General features: G+C 49.8%; 2 protein-coding genes across 8 annotated transcripts in view; one reads left to right on the top strand and one right to left on the bottom strand.

Annotated features, from left to right (window-relative positions):
- NUSAP1 (nucleolar and spindle associated protein 1) overlaps positions 1–14,866 on the bottom strand; it is a 38,330-nt gene extending 23,464 nt beyond the window's left edge. For all 4 annotated transcript variants that reach the window (XM_008269175.4, XM_008269176.4, XM_008269177.4 and 1 more), the window contains exons 1-2: positions 14,665–14,866; positions 4,435–4,503 (exon numbers count right to left, since the gene is read on the bottom strand). In XM_008269175.4, coding sequence (XP_008267397.2) covers positions 4,435–4,503; positions 14,665–14,757 — 162 coding nt within the window. In that variant the 5' untranslated portion in view covers positions 14,758–14,866. The remainder of the gene's footprint in view (positions 1–4,434; positions 4,504–14,664) is intronic.
- A 104-nt stretch (positions 14,867–14,970) lies between these two features.
- The window catches only part of OIP5 (Opa interacting protein 5), a 17,786-nt gene continuing 14,689 nt past the window's right edge, over positions 14,971–18,067 (top strand). Inside the window, exons 1-2 of one of the 4 annotated variants that reach the window (XM_051822076.2) lie at positions 14,971–15,464; positions 15,678–15,744. In XM_051822076.2, coding sequence (XP_051678036.2) covers positions 15,071–15,464; positions 15,678–15,744 — 461 coding nt within the window. In that variant the 5' untranslated portion in view covers positions 14,971–15,070. The remainder of the gene's footprint in view (positions 15,465–15,677; positions 15,745–18,067) is intronic. The other 3 variants (XM_051822073.2, XM_051822077.2, XM_051822074.2) reach the window with 3 other exon arrangements.

The raw sequence follows: 18,067 nt of genomic DNA, 5'->3' as shown, positions 1-18,067 counted from the left end.
AGACTCAAATGCAAAAAGGACAGTTATAATAGCAGTAGCGCAAAACCCCAGCTGGTTGCATTCATGGGAGTGTGAGGAAGGCCTTTGTAAGCATGCTGCTCTACCTAGAAACTGTAACGTAGGGGCCGGCGCTGTGGCATAGCGAGTAAAGCCACCTGCAGCGCCAGCATCCCATATGGGTGCCGGTTTGAGTCCCAGCTGCTCCACTTCTGATCTAGCTCTGCTATGAAAAAGCAGTAGAAGATGACCCAAGTCCTTGGGCCCCTGCACCCATGTGGGAGATCCAGAAGAAGCTCCTGGCTTTGGATTGGCACAGCTCCAGCCATTGTAGCCAACAGGGGAGTGAACCAGCAGATGGGAGACCTCTCACTTTCTCTCTCTGCCTCTGCTTCTCTGTAACTCTTTCAAATAAATAAATAAAATCTTTAAAAAAAAAACTGTAATAGAAAGGGTTGGTTTGGTGTTTTTCTGTTTCTAAGTGAAGTAATGTTCTGAAATAAATGAATACACATGGCTAAAAAGCAATCAGATCCTAAGGAAGAGATGCCCATGAGCCGCTGCTTCCCGTGCCCTCGCTGTATGTAAGGCTGAAGTTCCAGCGGCCACTCTGCTGACATGTTGCTGATGGCAGGTTCCTCCCCATTTCCAGTTGAGATTTTTAATGCCCATCGTGAGCTAAAATTGAGTTCCTTATAGTCTTTTCATTTTCTTTTTAACAGAATTATACTATTTAAGCCGCACTATCAGTTACCTTTGCAGTTTTATATGTACCTTTATAAATGCTTTTTTTTCTTTAACGATTTATTTATTTAAAAGGCAAGGTTACAGAGAGGCAGAGGCAGAGAGAGAAAGGTCTTCCACCCACTGGTTCACTCCCCAAATGGCCACCAACAGCAAGAACTGAGCCAGACCGAAGTCAGGAGCCAGGAGCTTCTTCCAGGTCTCCCACGCAGGTGCAGGGGCCCAAGGCCTTGGACCATCTTCTGCTGCTTTCCCCAGACTATAGCAGAGAGCTGGATCAGAAGTGGAGCAGCTGGACTTCAACATGTGCCTATAGGGGATGCCAATGCAGCAGGCAGCGGCTTTACCCACTACACCTCAGCGTTGGTGCCTAAATTTACCTTTAAAGCTTGTCCTCCAAATACATGGCCTGGGAGTCGCCGAGCAGCACCCTTCCATGTCCCATTCACCTCCTGTGCTCCCAGCTTGCCATCTATTCTCTCAAGTACCCAGTGCCATTGACAGTCGCTCTATACCTTTGTTGAATCATGTCTCTTTGTCTATCTACCTAGCTTGATTTTCAAAGTTGATTAATCAAATTATTGTAAACCTTTTTAAGGTTTCCAGTTGTTTTCTATATTATTTCCATTTCTTTTTATTCATCTGTCCTTAAATGTCTGGCGGTTGTTGGTTGTCCACTCATATTTCAGGACAAACCTCCTTAGGAGAGTTGATGTGTGAGAAGGGCTCCGTGGTGGACAATCAGCCTCATGCTGGCCTGAGGACAGAGGTCTTCCGGAAGCTGTTTAATTGGTCCAAGGTTTGGTGAGGCCTATGTATCAATATGTTATTAAAAGATGTATTTATTTATTTGAAAGCCAGAGTTACAGAGAGAGAGGAGAGGCAGAGAGAGAGAGAGAGAGGCCTTCTAACCACTGGTTCACCCCCCAACTGGTTGCAATGGCCAGAGCTGTATTAGTATTTTTTTTAAAAGTTCCCCAGGGCTGGTGCTGTGGCTCACTTGGTTAATCCTCTGCCTGTGGTGCCCGCATCCCAAATGGGCGCTGGGTTCTAGTCCCAGCTGCCCCTCTTCCAGTCCAGCTCTCTGCTGTGGCCTGGGAAGGCAGTGGAGGATGGCCCAAGTGCTTGGGCCCTGCACCTGCATGGGAGACCAGGAGGAAGCACCTGGCTCCTGGCTTCAGATTAGCGCAGCGCCGGCTGTGGCGGCCATTTGGGAAGTGAACCAACAGAAGGAAGACCTTTCTCTCTGTCTCTCTCTTTCTCTATCACTGTCTATAACTCTACTTGTCCAATAAAAAACAAAAGTTTCCCAAATGACTCTGCCAAACATCCTAGGTTAAGAACTGTAACCTAAGATTTGTGAGCTGGAGTAAAATAAAGCAGCTTACAGGACAGAAGACTTGAGAGGCGCTGAAGCACTATAGAAATGGAAGAGGGCCAAGTGACGGAAGGTGGGGACCTGCCCAGGGTAGACGGTGAGGAGAAGGAGACATGAAGTCACTGGAGTTAAGGAACAAGGAGTAGACCTGTAAACATGTCACAGGCCACAGGTCACAGCTGGAGGCAATGAAGACAATGGGCTGGGAAACCAGAAAGCAACTAGGAAGTGGGCAGATGAGCAAGGATTTTACGAGTGCAAATTTCCTCCCTGGAGAGTCATGGGCAGAACAGGTGCCGTCGGGCCACACACCCCACTGGACGTAACGTGCCTCCTTCAGCGTCCTTTCTCACCACCCACCTCCACCCCCTAGTAGCATGGCATGACACTGCGCCTGTGACTGCTCTAATATTGTTAGCATGACTCCGAGATGTCTTCATCTCACACACCTCAACCACGGTCTGAGAGTCTGGGAGTGAGAAGATCAGCAAGCAGTGTGTTTATTCCTGAATGTACCATTGTGTACCCTCCAACAGACTTGTCCAAATCTCAGACTGATGAGACACATCAGTTTCAGATGAGAGTCTCCAGCACAGCCAGCCAGACCAACCTACACTGAGAGATGTTCTAACACATATGTTTCACAGGGACCCATAGTGAGAGAACTGATGTCTCCATGAAGTCCAATGTCACCTCACTCAAATATAATCTACAACTGTAAATGTGCCAGGTAATGATACTGAGGCCTAGAAGCCTAGCTGTGCATCCTAGGTAATATTAATGTTCTCTTCACCATGTATTTGGATTTTGCAACTTGCATCTATATCCTTGAGTAGATAAACTCTCTTTGGTTTACGCAAAGATCGACTCGGGTTTTTTTCACCAATCTAAGCTCATAATCAACAGATTTCACCACTTAGGACTGAATTTAGACTATCACTGCTCTTGTGTAATTTTTTTCAAAAAGGACAGATACTGAATTTGAAATAAAATAGACTGTTTTAGAGAACGAGAGATACAGACTAAGACACAGATCTTCGACCTACTGATTCACTCCCCAAATGCCCACAACAGGCAGGACTGAGCCAAGTGAAAACCAGGAGCCCAGATTTACTCTGGGTCTTCCACATGGGTAGCATGGACCCAAGTATTTCAGCCATCACTGCTACCCCCCAGAATAAACATTAGCGGGAAGCTGGAATAAGAAGTAGAGCTTAGACTCCAACCCAGGCCTCTGATATGAGATGTGGGTCGTCCTAAGTAGCATCTTAACATCTGTGCCAAAAACCCACCCCCGCAACAGATCATTTTTAATGCAGTCTATCAATTATTACCCCAAGTAAAATCCTGACTTCACAGGGCACTACAATCACATACCCTTAGCCATTAAAAAAAAAGATGCAGGACAGAGGCCAGGCATCTCAGGTATCTGGCCTGGCAGTTAGGCAGCTAGTGAGGATGCCCGAGTCCCACGTTAGAACACCCAAGTTGATATCTGACTCTGGGACTTGACTGCAGCTTCCTGCTGTCATGGGTCCTGGGAGGCAACAGTGGTACCGCAAATAGTTGGGTTTCTGCCAAGCACGTGGGAGACCAGCACTGCGTTCCTGGCTCTGCTCCCTTCCCTTACACGTCAATGTGGAGTGAACCCAAGCATGGGAGCTCACTCTGTCTCTTTGCTTCTCCAATATAAATAAACAAACAAACAAATAAATAAAAGTTAAAATAAATGCAATTAGAGCTGCAAATCTGAAATGTTTATAAATTGGAATACAGTTACACAGACCAACAAGAGAGAAGTCTGACTTTAAGTTCCTGGTTCTGTTTACCTTCCCTTCCAGACACAGAACTGACCACTCCAAGGTCCTCAGGCTTTGGCGGCTTCCTCGGACGCAGTGCTCGCTGGCCCAGCTGGGGGTCCTGCCTCAGCTAAGAGCTTCGCTGTGGGGCTGAAGCGAGCAGCACGGTTTACAGTCTGCAGGTCGAGTGCCACAGCAGGGCAGGTGTTTCATTGCAGAGGAGCTGCAGTTTCTAAGATCACCTAGCAATGGCTGCCATCTCACCTGGGTCTTTCCAGACTGCAAATCCTTCCCCCAAGTCATAACAGTGGGCAGTGAGCACTTAACCTTGGCAATTGTCTAAGAATAGTTGACAGATTACTTGCCTGCAGGGTGGTTTCCCCATTCATAAGAAATCTCTATTATGAAAGGCTGTCACTGATAGACTCTCCTTGGTAATTAACAGCATGTCTTAAATCATCGCTGATTGTGTCAATGGCTCACAGGTAACAGGTTAGGAGGAAAAACATTACTCACCTGATGCTCCTTTTCTCTTCCTGCCTCCTCTTTCAGGTGGGCTTTCAAGGCTCTTAACAACTTCTCTGCCTGCAGAAAAGACCTTCTCATTAGGGCCCAAAACCAAATAAGTAAGGAAAGACAGCTGGGGCATTTTCCATGTCCCTACAATTATGAAGTGCACTCTGGTCAGGTTGGAGGACCAGAACCGTGACCAAGACCTCCTGGTCCTTGCCCTCAAGGATTTCATAGCCAAGTGGGGAAGTCATACAGGAAAGAGGCAACTGCCACCCAGCAGCAGGTGCCCAGGCAGGGCAGCTCAGGCTGTCATGATCTAGCTGACCAGCAGCTGAGACTCAGATACAGAAAAGGGTAGAAAAATATCATGGCAAGGCAACCATGGCATGATGAGGGTGGACTTTGAAGGAGTTCACTGTGGCTGAGGGGACTTCCATCTGGTGGTTCACTACCCAGTTGGTCGCAATGGCCAGAGCTGTGCCAATCTGAAGCCAGGAATCAGGAGCTTCTTCCAGGTCTTCCACATGGGTGCAGGGCCCAAGGACTTGGGCCATCTTCTACTGCTTTCCCAGGCCGTAGCAGAGGGCTAGATCAGAAGTGGAGCAGCCAGGAATAGAACCAGTGCCCATATGGAATGTAAGCACTGCAGGCAGCTTTACTTGGCCCCTGCTCCACTTCTGATCCAGCTCCCTGCTAATGTAGGACAGCCCAAGTGCTTGGGCCCCTGCACCCACATGGGAGATCCAGATGAAGCTCCTGGCTTTGGCCTGGCTGTCATGGTTGTTGTGGCCATTTGGGAAGTGAATGAGCAGATGGAAGATCTTTCCATCCCTCCTTCTCTCTCTGTAACTCTGCCTTTGAAATTAATAAACCTTTATGGGCCAGCGCTGCGGCTCACTAGGCTAATCCTCTGCCTGTGGCGCCAGCACTCCAGGTTCTAGTCCTGGTCGGGGCGCCAGTTCTGTCCCGGTTGCTCCTCTTCCAGTCTAGCTCTCTGCTGTGGCCCGGGAGTGCAGTGGAGGATGGCCCAAGTCCTTGGGCCCTGCACCCCATGGGAGACCAGGAGAAGCACCTGGTTCCTGGCTTCAGATTGGCGCAACGCGCCGGCCTTAGCAGCCATTTTGGGGTAAACCAACGGAAGGAAGACCTTTCTCTCGGTCTCTCTCTCTCACCGTCTAATTCTGCCTGTCAAAAAAAAAAAAAAAAAAAAAAAATTAAAATAAATAAACCTTTAAAAATTACCATTCATTAGAGAGACAAAGATAGACAGTGAGAGGTCACATCAGCTCATTCCCTAAATGCCTGCAATGACCAGGGCTGGGTCAGACTACACCAAAGGGTGGCAGAAATCCAATTACTTGATTGGCTTTTTTCTTCTCACACATTTAACATCAGCTATGTCCAGTAGAGAATGGCAGAGATACGGAAGTCTGGTTTGGGCTTTAAGAGATAGCAGAGGTTTTACATAGAGTGTTGAACCCAAGCTGCTTACTTCAACCCACTTTACCAGAAGGCTCTGTGTCAAGATACCAGTGCACATCCCAGCTAGTATTCTTCCCATGTAGGAAGCACCCAGCCAGTCATGGGCGTAGCTGATTTTCTCCTCCTTGTTCCTTGACCCTCCCCACGTTGAGTCTTCTCTGGGAAGGAGATGATTGGCAAGACAGAATTCAGATATTCTTGGGGCTGCGTTGTGGCAAAGCAGGTTAAGCTGCCACTTGAGACACTGGCATTCCATATCAGAGCACCAGTTAGAGTCCCAAATGCTTCACTTCACTTCACTTCACCTGCTAATGCACCTGGGAAGGCAGAGGAAGATGGCCCAAGTACTTGGGCCCTTGCCACCCAATCTGGGAGACCTGGATGGAGTTCCTGGCTCCTGGCTTCAGCCTGGCCCAACCGTGGCTGTTGCAGTCATTGGGGAGTGAACCAGCAGATGGAAGATCTCTCTCTCTGCCTCTGTCACGCTGCCTTTCTAATACGTAAGATAAAGTCTTTAAAAAAGAAAAAAAAATGTCAGGCATAGAGGGAAGTCAAAACAATGTAATAAACACTTCTATAGACTAACATGCTCTTTCTTTCGTAGTTTCTTTGCTGTTTCTTGTGTTTGTTTTCTTATCAACTTTTCCCATTTTTCTTTCTGTTTCCCCCCCTTTTTTTGGGGGGGGGGGAGGTAGATTTTTAGTGAGAAGAGAGACAGACCGACAAAAAGGTCTTCCTTTTTTCCGTTGGTTCACCCCCCAAATGGCTGCTACAGCCGGTGCGCTGTGCCAATCTGAAGCCAGGAGCCAGGTGCTTCTCCTGGTCTCCCAACTCGGGTGCAGGGCCCAAGCACTTGGGCCATTCTCCACTGCACTCCCAGGCCACAGCAGAGAGCTGGCCTGGAAGAGGGGCAACCGGGACAGAATCCGGCGCCCCGACCGGGACTAGAACCCGGGGTGCCGGCGCCAGAGGCGGAGGATTAGCCTAGTGAGCCAGGGTGCTGGCCTTCTATTTCCTTTTTAATTCCTTTTTTCTCTCCCTTTATTTCCCTTTCTTATTTGTCACCTTTCTTCTTTCCCTTAGGCTTTCTCCTGTCTTCCTTATTTCTCTTATTTCCTCTTTCTCCTTCCTTTCCTCTTTTTTCTTTCTCTTGTTCTCTCTCATCTTTGCCTTTTCTCTTTCTAAATTTTCAATAAGCTTTATTTCTTAGTTTTCTCTTTCCTTTCTCACCTATTTCCAGTTTCTTTTTGGTCCTTCTGTCATTTTTTTTTTTTCAAGATTTATTTACTTACTTGAAAGAGTTACAGAGAGAGAGAGAGAGAGAGACAGAGAGGTCTTCCATCTGATGGTTCACTCCCCAGTTGGCTGCAACGGCTGCAGCTGCTCTGATCCAAAGCCAGGAGCCAGGAGCTTCTTCTGGGTCTCCCACGTGGGTGCAGGGGCCCAAACACTTGGGCCACCTTCTACTGCTTTCCTAGGCCATAGCAGAGAGCTGGATTGGAAGTGGAGCAGCCAAGATTCAAACTGGTGCCCATATGGGATGCCGGCACTGCACCGGCCCCTCCATTTTTTAAGATTTAGTTTCTCCTTTCTCACTTATTCTCTTTCTGCCTCTCCATTTCTCTTCTTTCTCTTCCCCCTTCTTTCTTCCTTGGGAACTGTATCCACTTCTAAGGTGGTGATTCATGCTGTACAAATCCCAGGTTTAGCAGAGGAAAGCTCCCAGTTGTGTTTCTATTGTGGTGCCTGGTAGACATGACAGATTAAAAAGCTGATCTGGAGAGCTGGTGCTGTGGTGCAGCAGGTGCTTGGGCCCCCACACCCATGTGGAAGACCTGGGTGGAGTTTCTGGCTTCTGGCTTTGGCCTGGTCTTGCCCTGGCTGTTCTGAATATTTTGGGGAAAGAACCCGTGGATGGAAAACCTCTTTGTCTCAACTTGTTACTCAGCCTTTCAGATAATAATAAATCTTTTTTAAAAACACAAAGTACTCACATACTCCTTGTCTAGACTCAGTATTCATATTTTTTTATATATATTTACTTTCTTTATATATTAATAAGCATTTCTGCCAAGAAGTTTTTGTTTTGCTTTTTTTAAGATCAGTTACAGAGACTTCACAGAGATATTTTCACCTGTTGGTTCACTCCCAAGATGCCTATAATGGCTAGAGCTGGGCAAGCCGAAAGCCTGGAACTCCATCCAGTTCTCTTACGTGGGTGACAGGGACCCAACTACTGCTGCCTCCCAGGGTGTACATAACCAGGAATCTAGGAGTGGACGTGCAGCCAGCACTCAAACCCAGCAACTCTGATAAGAGATGTGGGCATCTCAAGTTGCGTCTTAAAAGCTGGGGGGGGGGGGGGGGGGAGTAGGGAAAGAGTGCTGTGGCACAGCAGGTCAAGCCACCGTCCGCAGTACTGGCATCCTATATGGGCACTGGTTCAAGTCCCAGCTGCTTGACTTCCGCTCCAGCTCCCTACTAATGCACCTGGGAAAGCAGCAGAAGATGGCCACAGTCTTTAGGCCCCTGCATCCCGGGAGGAGACCAGCAAGAAAAGCTCTTGGCTGGGGCTGGCGCTGTGGTACAGTGGGTTAACACCCTGGCCTGAAGCGCCAGCATCCCATATGGGCACTGGTTCGAGACCTGGCTCCTCCACTTCCAATCCAGCTCTCTGCTATGGTCTGGGAAAGCAGTGGAAGATGGCCCAAGTGTTTGGGCCCCTGCACCCATGTGGGAGACCCTGAAGTAGCTCCTGGCTTCTGATTGGTGCAGCTCTGGCTGTTGCGGCCATCTGGGGGAGTGAACCAGTGGGTGCAGACCTCTCTCTGTCTCTGCCTCTGTAACACTGCCTCTGAAATCAATCAATCAATAAATCTTTAAGAAAAAAAAAAAAAAGAGTGCCTTTGTACAGCCTTTTATTGAAATCAGGCAGGTAGGTACAGATGTGATCAGGTGGAAGCTTTGCAGGTGGCAACAGGAGGTCATTCCCACTGATTTCATCTATTTTCCCATCAAGAGAGGGAGAGGAGCCAAGCTGAGGCAAGAAGACAAGAAATAATTGTCCTTGACAGTGAGAAAGTTCATCACTACCAACAAAGTGTCGAAGTGTTAGGGTCATAAAATGAAAGAAGTGCCATCAATAAAGTCAAGTGATTTTTTTCCAGTCAGGCTCAGCTGCATAAGTACAGGCGGGGATTAGGCACAGAGCAGGGTTTGATCAGGCTTGGGTATTCTCAGGTGAGTTCAGCGTAGAGGAAAGAAACCAGTCAGCTGTCTTTGTAATTGAAGACTGCAAGAAGGGGAGAAAAGGACCAGTGGCTGCACAAGAAATATGAGGGCATTTCAGAAGGTTTGTAAAAAGTGGAATTAAAAGATAAGGCTTACTTTGGCACAGAAAAAAAACCTGAAATCCACGCAAACAAGGGGTCTTCCAAAAGTTCATCCAAAATGCCGATTGTGAAAAATACTGCATAGACTTAAAAACTTCTTTGTGCCCAAGTACATTTTTAATTCCATTTCCCATGAACTTTAAAAAATATCGTATCAGTAACTGACCCCTTTATTTTGCTTTACCATTAAGAGAAGCATTTTGAGGCCAACATTGTGGCATAATGGGTTAAGCTGCTGCCTGGCACACAGGTTCAAGTACTGGCTGCTCCACTTCCAATCCAGCTCCACGCTAACATGCCTGGGAAAGCAGTGGAAGATGGCCCATGTATTTGGGTCCCTGCCACCCATGTCAAAGAACCAGAAGAAACTCCAGGCTCCTGGCTTTGGCCTGGCCCAGTCTGGCCATTGTGGCCATTTGGAGAGTGAACTAGCAGATGGAAGAGCTCTGTCTCTCCCTAACTCTGCTTTTTGAATAAATAAGTGTTTCAAAAGAGCTAATATTTTCTCTTTTAAACTGATCTGTGTATCACAACTGGTGGATTTTTTTAAAGATTTATTTATTTTTTTGAAAGTCAAAGTTACAGAGAGATCTTTCATCCACTGATTTTCTCCCCAGTTAGCCACAACGGCCAGGGCTGGACCAGGAATTCCATATCCAGGACTCTCAAATGGGTGGCATGGGCCCAAACTTGAGTCATCCTCCACTGCCTATCCCAGGCCATTAGTAGGGAACTGGATCGGAAGTAGATGGAACTACCATAAGATGGAACTGGTAGCTGTGTGGGATGCTGGCAACGCCCAATGCTGGTGGTGGTTTTACCTGTTACAACACCATCACCACTGATGGATTTGTTTTGAAACTGCATTCTGTTATGTTTTAATCAAATCTGGATAATTTGTCAGAAAAAGTCCCCCCCCCAACTTTGCCCTTAGAACTTAAAAAGGCAATGGAGTTAATGAGCTCCTAGACTGTACCAACAGTAATAACTTAAAGCATCTTATTATGGAAATTTTTTTTTTTTTTTTTTTTTTTGACAGGCAGAGTGGACAGTGAGAGAGAGACAGAGAGAAAGGTCTTCCTTTGCCGTTGGTTCACCCTCCAATGGCCGCCGCTGCAGCCGGCGCACCGCGCTGATCCGATGGCAGGAGCCAGGAGCCAGGTGCTTTTCCTGGTCTCCCATGGGGTGCAGGGCCCAAGCACCTGGGCCATCCTCCACTGCACTCCCTGGCCATAGCAGAGAGCTGGCCTGGAAGAGGGGCAACCGGGACAGAATCCGGCGCCCCGACCGGGACTAGAACCCGGTGTGCCGGCGCCGCAAGGTGGAGGATTAGCCTATTGAGCCACGGCGCCGGCCCTTATTATGGAAATTTCAAGCACAAAAGTAGTGAGAAAAGCATAAAGAACCCCCAGGCTTCCCACCAGTTTCAATAATTATAAACTTTCTGCTGTTCTCACTTCATTTAGCTCCCCTTTTTGTCCTGGAGTATATCATAGCAAATTTTTTTTTTATTTGACAGGTAGAGTTATAGACAGTGATAGAGAGAGAGAGAGAGACAGAGAAAGGTCTTCCTTCCATTGGTTCACCCCCCCCAAATGGCTGCTACGGCTGGCATGCTGCGCCGATCTGAAGCCAGGAGCCAGGTGCTTCCTCCTGGTCTCCCATGTGGGTGCAGGTGCCCAAGCACTTGGGCCATCCTCCACTGCACTCCTGGGCCACAGCAGAGAGCTGGACTGGAAGAGGAGCAACTGGGACAGAACCCGGCGCCTCCGTAGACGGAGGATTAACCAAGTGAGCCACGGCACCAACACCTATCATAGCAAATTTTACACATAACATTTCCCTTGTAAATAGCTGTGATGCACTGTTAAGAGATAATAATTTAATTTTAAGGAAAAGAAGTATATGCAGCCGGCGCTGTGGCTCACTAGGCTAATCCTCCGCCTTGCAGCGCCGGCACACCGGGTTCTAGTCCCGGTCAGGGCGCCAGATTCTGTCCCGGTTGCCCCTCTTCCAGGCCAGCTCTCTGCTGTGGCCAGGGAGTGCAGTGGAGGATGGCCCAAGTTCTTGGACCCTGCACCCCATGGGAGACCAGGAGAAGCACCTGGCTCCTGCCATCGGATCAGCGTGGTGCGCCGGCCCCGGCGGCCATTGGAGGATGAACCAACGGCAAAGGAAGACCTTTTTCTCTCTCTCTCTCACTGTCCACTCTGCCTGTCAAAAAAAAAAAAATATATATATATATATATGCAACCACAAAGCCATTATCTTGACCAACAGAATAAAAAGGTATTTATCAACAAAATAAAAAGATATTAAGGTAAATATCTGATCCAAGTTCAATTATCCTCAATGACCTCAAACATCCTTTTACAGTTGGGTACAATAAAACCTTCTATGGTCAAATTTGTCCATAGTAGGTAGTACTGTTCAAAGATGATTTATTTGTGGGCAAGCACTGTGCCACAGTGGGTTAAGCCGCTGCCTGCAACACCAGCATCTATGTTGAAGTCCAGTTTGAGTCCCAGCTGCTCTGCTTCCCATCTAGCGCCCTGCTAAAGTGCTGGGAAAGCAGTGGAAAACGGCTCAAGTCCTTTAGTGCCTGCCACACACATGGAAGATCACTGAGTTCCTGCCTCTAGACTTCAGCCCGGCCCAGCCCCCGCTGTTGTAGCCATCTGGGGAAGGAACCAGCAGATGCAAGACTCCTCTGTCATTCTGCCTTTCACATAACTTTAAAAAAAAAAAAAAAAAAAAAGAAGGCAAAAAATATTTATTGACAATCAGCATGTAACTGTCTGCTTTGTGTACCAGGCAGGTAAGGGGGTCTGTAGTAAGGAGAGCCACTGAACTACCCCACCTCTCTGAAAACAGGTTGATTGGACACCCCAGATCAGGTGCTTCAAAAGACTATGATGGGGGCCGGCGCCGCGGCTCACTAGGCTAATCCTCCGCCTAGCGGCGCCGGCACACCGGGTTCTAGTCCCGGTAGGGGCGCCGGATTCTGTCCTGGTTGCCCCTCTTCCAGGTCAGCCCTCTGCTGTGGCCAGGGAGTGCAGTGGAGGATGGCCCAGGTGCTTGGGCCCTGCACCCCATGGGAGACCAGGAAAAGCACCTGGCTCCTGGCTCCTGCCATCGGATCAGCGCGGTGCGCCGGCCGCAGCGCACCGGCCGCGGCGGCCATTGGAGGGTGAACCAACGGCAAAGGAAGACCTTTCTCTCTGTCTCTCTCTCTCACTGTCCACTCTGCCTGTCAATATAAAAATAAAATAAAAAAATTTAAAAAAAAAAAAGACTATGATGGGCAGACGTTCAGAATACATCTAACTTGCAGCAGGCAATCAGGCAGGGCCTTCATGTTAGCCAGGGCTCTGAACCAGTGAGGAATGTCCACCTAATTCTACTACCAATCAAACTATTTTCTGTGTTTTTTTTTTTTTTAATATTTATTTATTTGAAAGTCAGAGTTTCACAGAGAAAGAAGGAGAGGCAGATCACTCCCCAATCTGAAGCCAGGAGCCAGGAGCTTCTTCCGGGTCTCCCTTGGAGGTGCAGGGGCCCAAGGACTTGGGCCATCGTCCACTGTTTTCCCAGGCCACAGCAGAGAGCTGGATCAGAAGAGCAGCAGCCAGGACTCGAACCGGCACTGCAGGCAGCGGCTTTATCCGCTACGCCACAGCACCAGCTCCTTCTGGTTTGTTTTTAAAGTTTTATTTGTTTGACCGACAAAGTTACGGGGTTGTGGGGGGGGAGAGAAAGGAGGACAGACAGATCTTCCATCCACTGGGTCACTCTTTTTTTGAATAGAAAACTTTTATTTATTTAATAAATATAAATTTCAAAAGTACAACTTTTGGATTATAGCAGTTCTTCCCCACGGCCACCATGGCCAGGGCTCAGCCAGGAGCTTCAGCCTGGCCTCCCATGAGGGTGCAGGGCCCCAAGTACTTGGACCATCTTCTGCTGCTTCTCCCAGGCCCATTTGCATGGAGCTCAACTGGAAGTGGAACAATCCGAATTCAAAGTGGCTTCCATATGGGATGCTGGTATTGCAGGCGGCAGCTCAACCCACTGCAACACATCGCCAGCCCCCGGTGCAGTATTCTAGCATTGCCAAGCAGAGCTGTTAATAACAGTTCTAAATAACTGTTTAGTATCTCCTCCATAAAATGGCTGCACTTAGTGCCATCGAGGCTTCCAAGGTGGACCGATGAAGTTTCTATCCAAGAAAATTCACCTCTAGTGGAGAAAGATACACACATACACAAATAACCAGAGTGCAAGGAGGAACCTGGTAAGTATTGGTAGAGAATACTCGGAAATAAACTGCTTTGAAAGCACAGCATTCCTGGGGTCACTCAGGTAGGGGACCTGTAGCCCAGAGAATGAAAAGGAGGCGACCAGGCACCAAACTGGTGGCCACATTAGTCACGCAGATAAAGGAGAGTGAAGGAGACCCAGGGCAAAGGGTCAAAATGAGCAATGGCACAAAAGATGTACTAAGGTGCCAAGAATTCAGGGATGCAGGCTTGGACAAAGAAGATCCCAGCCAGACAGCAAAATGCCTAGGGAACTGAATGTCGCTTTCTCACGAACTACTGGGCAGCCAACCGTTAAACACGACAGCCCAGACACAGCTTCAAAGACACTCCTTTACGATTCAGCCAACAAGTACCTGGGCCCTGATTTTGTTTAAACGATTTAAAAACATTTGTGATGACTGATGAAGGCTTTCAGGGTAAATAATTACAGCCTGCAAGATATATCTGCAGAATATACATTACTATACGGGAATGAATAAAACTCCAGTCCTCCATCGAATCCTCACAATGCCTCCCCCTCCCCACACGCAACCACTGGATCTCTGCAAAGATACTGCAGGTTACATGTTTTCCTTAAAGTCCTGCAGTCTCGCAGAGGCCTCGCGGCTTTGAAAAAGATCACAACCTCAGTGATCGGTCCCTGTTCACACTAGGTTAGAGCTAAAAATCTGTGCGCGGGCTGGGCCCGCTACAATTCCTTCCTCTGTCAGCGCCCCAGGCAAAGATGATCAAGGCATTATGGGCGGTATCATAATTCACAGACGTTGCTGCCACCGGGAGTTTCCCCGAAGCCACGCCAACAATTTCTTCAGTTGCCTAACAATTAGGCGGCGTTAGACACACGATTCTCCGGCCGTTCTGGCCCAACTGATGCCCTGGGGAGTGCTACACTGCTTCCAGCAAAACCAAAACTAGCCCTGTGGCAGTACCGCAGGGCCCCGGGCCGCCGCGAAGCCGCCCCGACGCCGACGCCGCCCGGCCGCGCCCACCGCGTCTCCCCGAGCCCTCTTCTCACACCCAGCCCGCCGGCCCCGTACCTTCAGGTTAGCCCGGAGGCCCAGACTCTTGGCTAAATTTTGCAGGTCACTGTACTTGAAGGAGTCCAGCTCCTCCGGAGAGGGGACGGTCATCGTGACCTGTAACCGACGCGGTAAACACAGGCTCGAACCGCAACCCTACTCGGCTCCCTTCAAAACTGGCGCCGCTTTAAGCGTTGACTCCGCAGAATTTTATAACTAGTTTAAATGATGAGCTCTGCACTTCCATTGGCTGAAACTGCCTCGAAGGCGGGGTTTCCGACGCTGACCAATAGAAAGGCTGACTTCTCGCCCTGTGCAGGCGCACGGTCCACCCTCCGTCTCAGCAATACGCAGGCGCCAACAGGCGTGTGAGGCGCGCCAGGACGGCCAGTGCGCGGCGGAGCCCCTGAACGACCGCTGCCCAATGAGGGCACAGAATCCGCGCCCGGGGCGGGACCTGGTGAGTTTTCGGAGCCGCGGCGCGGGAGTCAGGAAGATGGCTGCTCGGCGGCGGCCGCTGCGTGCCCACCGTGCACAGCCGCCCCGCGGTGACTTCTGTGATAGTGCTAAGGAAGCGACCAGCGAAGCTTCTTCTGCAGCGTCCATGGAGTGGGACACGCAGGTGGTGGAGGGGTCCTCGCCGCTCGGCCCCACGGGACGCGGGGCGGAGGAGTCGGCCGCCGGGCCGCGCCTGCCGTCGTGGCTGCAGCCCGAGAGATGCGCCGTGTTCCAGTGCGCGCAGTGCTACGCGGTGCTCGCCGACTCGGTGCACCTCGCCTGGGACCTGTCGCGGTCCCTCGGGGCCGTGGTCTTCTCCAGTGAGTGGGGGGGTGTCTGGCGGGGGCGGGCCCGAGGGGGCGTGGGTGCTTTCTCCGCCCGCAATGGAATTTTGGGTGGAAAGTAGCCTCCAAGCCGGGGGCGAGCGGAGGATTTCTTTTGGTTTCCGTGGCCCTGTTGCCTCGGTCTAGGCGGGAGGCTCTCCTTTTCGGGGCCCTCGGAGGTACCGATTCTGACCGGTGTGTGTCTTCTAGGAGTCACCAGGGACGTCGTTTTGGAAGAGCCCTTGCTAGTTGGTATTGAAGGTTCGCTCAAATTCAGGTGGGTGCCGGAGGTGCCCGGTGCGTCTCTAGTCCCCCCGATTTAAGGAGACCGAGGAGCTGACGCGTGCCGGGAGGAAGACTTGGTTCCTGTGTTGTGCTGCACGCCGGGTGTGTGAAGCGGGGGATGCTGCTTCGACCCGCTTACTCCTGATGCTTTACGGAAGGTGGAAAAGTTAGCGTTTGTGTGTGAGATCTGAGATCCTCTGAGGTCGTGGACATGTGAAATGAGTGGAACACAGAACGGCCTTTCGGCTTACAGTAAGAATAACGGCCTCAGCTACAGTCGTTTGCGATAACTGGGACTTGGGGGTTTGTCCTAAGCTGTGGTAGGACTGATGAATTCATTACCCTGAGAAACAGGAGGAACACAAGGCGAATGTTTTGTACTTAAGTACTGCTTAGTATTTGTATCTGGCCTGCGCTGAGATTTACAAGTGATGATAATATACTCCGTGAATTCGGTATATCAGGCTTCTCAATTCTGAGTGTCAGCTTTCACAGAAGGCCATTCGCTCTGACCACGGTTTGCTTAAAGTATTAGCCAGCAACCCCAGAAGTTCTGGAGCTGTGGAGAGACCTAGCAAACTAAGCACAGCACCTGCCCTCCTCTCTCCCAACCGAAAGGTGCTCATTCCTCATCCCTGAAAGAACCCTCTTCCCGCCTACAGGGGATAGGGAGGGGAAGGGCAGTGGCCTGCTTGGAAATTGGGGATTTGGGGCCAGAGGCAGAAGCTTTGTAAATCTTCTCTTAAAAAGGTGGATATGCAGGGGCCAGTAGGTAAAGCCACCGCCTGCAGTGCCGGTATCCCATATGGGCAATGGCTGCTCCATTTCCCATCTAGTTCTCTGCTGTAGCCTGGGAGAGCAGTGGGAGATGGCCCAAGGCCTTGAGTCCCTGCACCCACGTGGAGACCTGGAAGAAGCTCCTGGCTCCTGGCTTCGGATCAGTCGGCGCAACTCCAGCTAGCCATTGTGGCCGGTTTGGGAGTGAACCAGCGGATGGGAGGTGTCTCTCTCTCTCTCTCCCTCTCCCTCTCCCTCTCCCTCTCCCTCTCCCTCTCCCTCCCTCCCTCCCTCCCTCTGCCTTTCCTTCTCTGTGTAACTCTGACTTTCAAATAAATAAGTCTTAAAAAAAAAAAAGGTGGATAATGCATACAGTCCTTTGCTGTTCCTATGAGCCATTCAGAATGGAGATAATGATAGTAGGTGTTGAAGTAGCCTTTTATATATTGAGTGACCTAAAATATTTTAAAACTAATTTTCCTGTTTTCATTTTTTTTAAACAAAACTAGAAAACTTAAAATTGTTGGGTGGGTGTTTGGGGCAGCCGATAATACGCCTGTATCCCATACTGAAGTGTCTGGGTTTCACTCCCAGCTCTCCTTTCCCATCCAGCTTCATGCTAATGTGCACTCTGTGAGGAACCAGATAATTGTTTAAGTACTTGGGTCCCAGCTTCAACCTGGCCCAGCCCCAGCCAAGCCCACATAAATGACCAGGCAGCGTTGCAGAGAGAAAAAGAGAGATTGATCTTCCTATCCACTGGTTCATTCCTCAAATGGCCACAATGGCCAGGCTGAAGACAGAAGCCTGGATCTCTGTCCAAATCTCCCATGTAGGTAGAGGGGCCTAAGAACTTGGGCTGTCTTCTGCTGCTGTCTCAGCTACATTAGCAGGGAGCTAGATAGAAGTGGAGCAGCCAGAACTTAAACTGGTGCTCTGAAAGGCAGTGCCACAGAGATCTTCTGTCTGCTGGCTCACTCCTCAATTGGCCATAATGGCTAAGGCAGGGCTAAGCCAAAGCCAGGAGCCAGGAATTCCATCTGAGTCTCCCACATGGGTGACAGACCCAAGTACTTGGGCCATCATCTGCTCGTTCCTCAGCATATTAGGGAGCTGGATTGGAAGCTGAGCAGTAAGGACTCAAACCAGGGCTCCTGTATGGGATGCTGGCATTGCAATGCTGCACTTCAATGTTGGACCTTGGTGTTTGTTTGTTTGTTTGTTTGTTTTTTGACAGGCAGAGTGGACAGTGAGAGAGAGAGAGACAGAGAGAAAGGTCTTCCTTTGCTGTTGGTTCACCCTCCAATGGCCGGCGCGCTGCGGCCAGTGCACCGCGCTGATCCGAAGCCAGGAGCCAGGTGCTTCTCCTGGTCTCCCATGGGGTGCAGGGCCCAAGCACTTGGGCCATCCTCCACTGCACTCCCGGGCCATAGCAGAGAGCTGGCCTGGAAGAGGGGCAACCGGGACAGAATCCGGCGCCCCGATTGGGGCTAGAATCCGGTGTGCCGGCGCCGCAAGGTGGAGGATTAGCCTAGTGA

This window comes from Oryctolagus cuniculus, chromosome 12 (genome assembly GCF_964237555.1).
Source record: "Oryctolagus cuniculus chromosome 12, mOryCun1.1, whole genome shotgun sequence".
Taxonomy (NCBI): Eukaryota; Metazoa; Chordata; class Mammalia; order Lagomorpha; family Leporidae; genus Oryctolagus; species Oryctolagus cuniculus.
The sequence above is the reverse complement of the archived record's forward strand: the minus strand, read 5'-3'. Positions and strand labels throughout refer to the sequence as shown.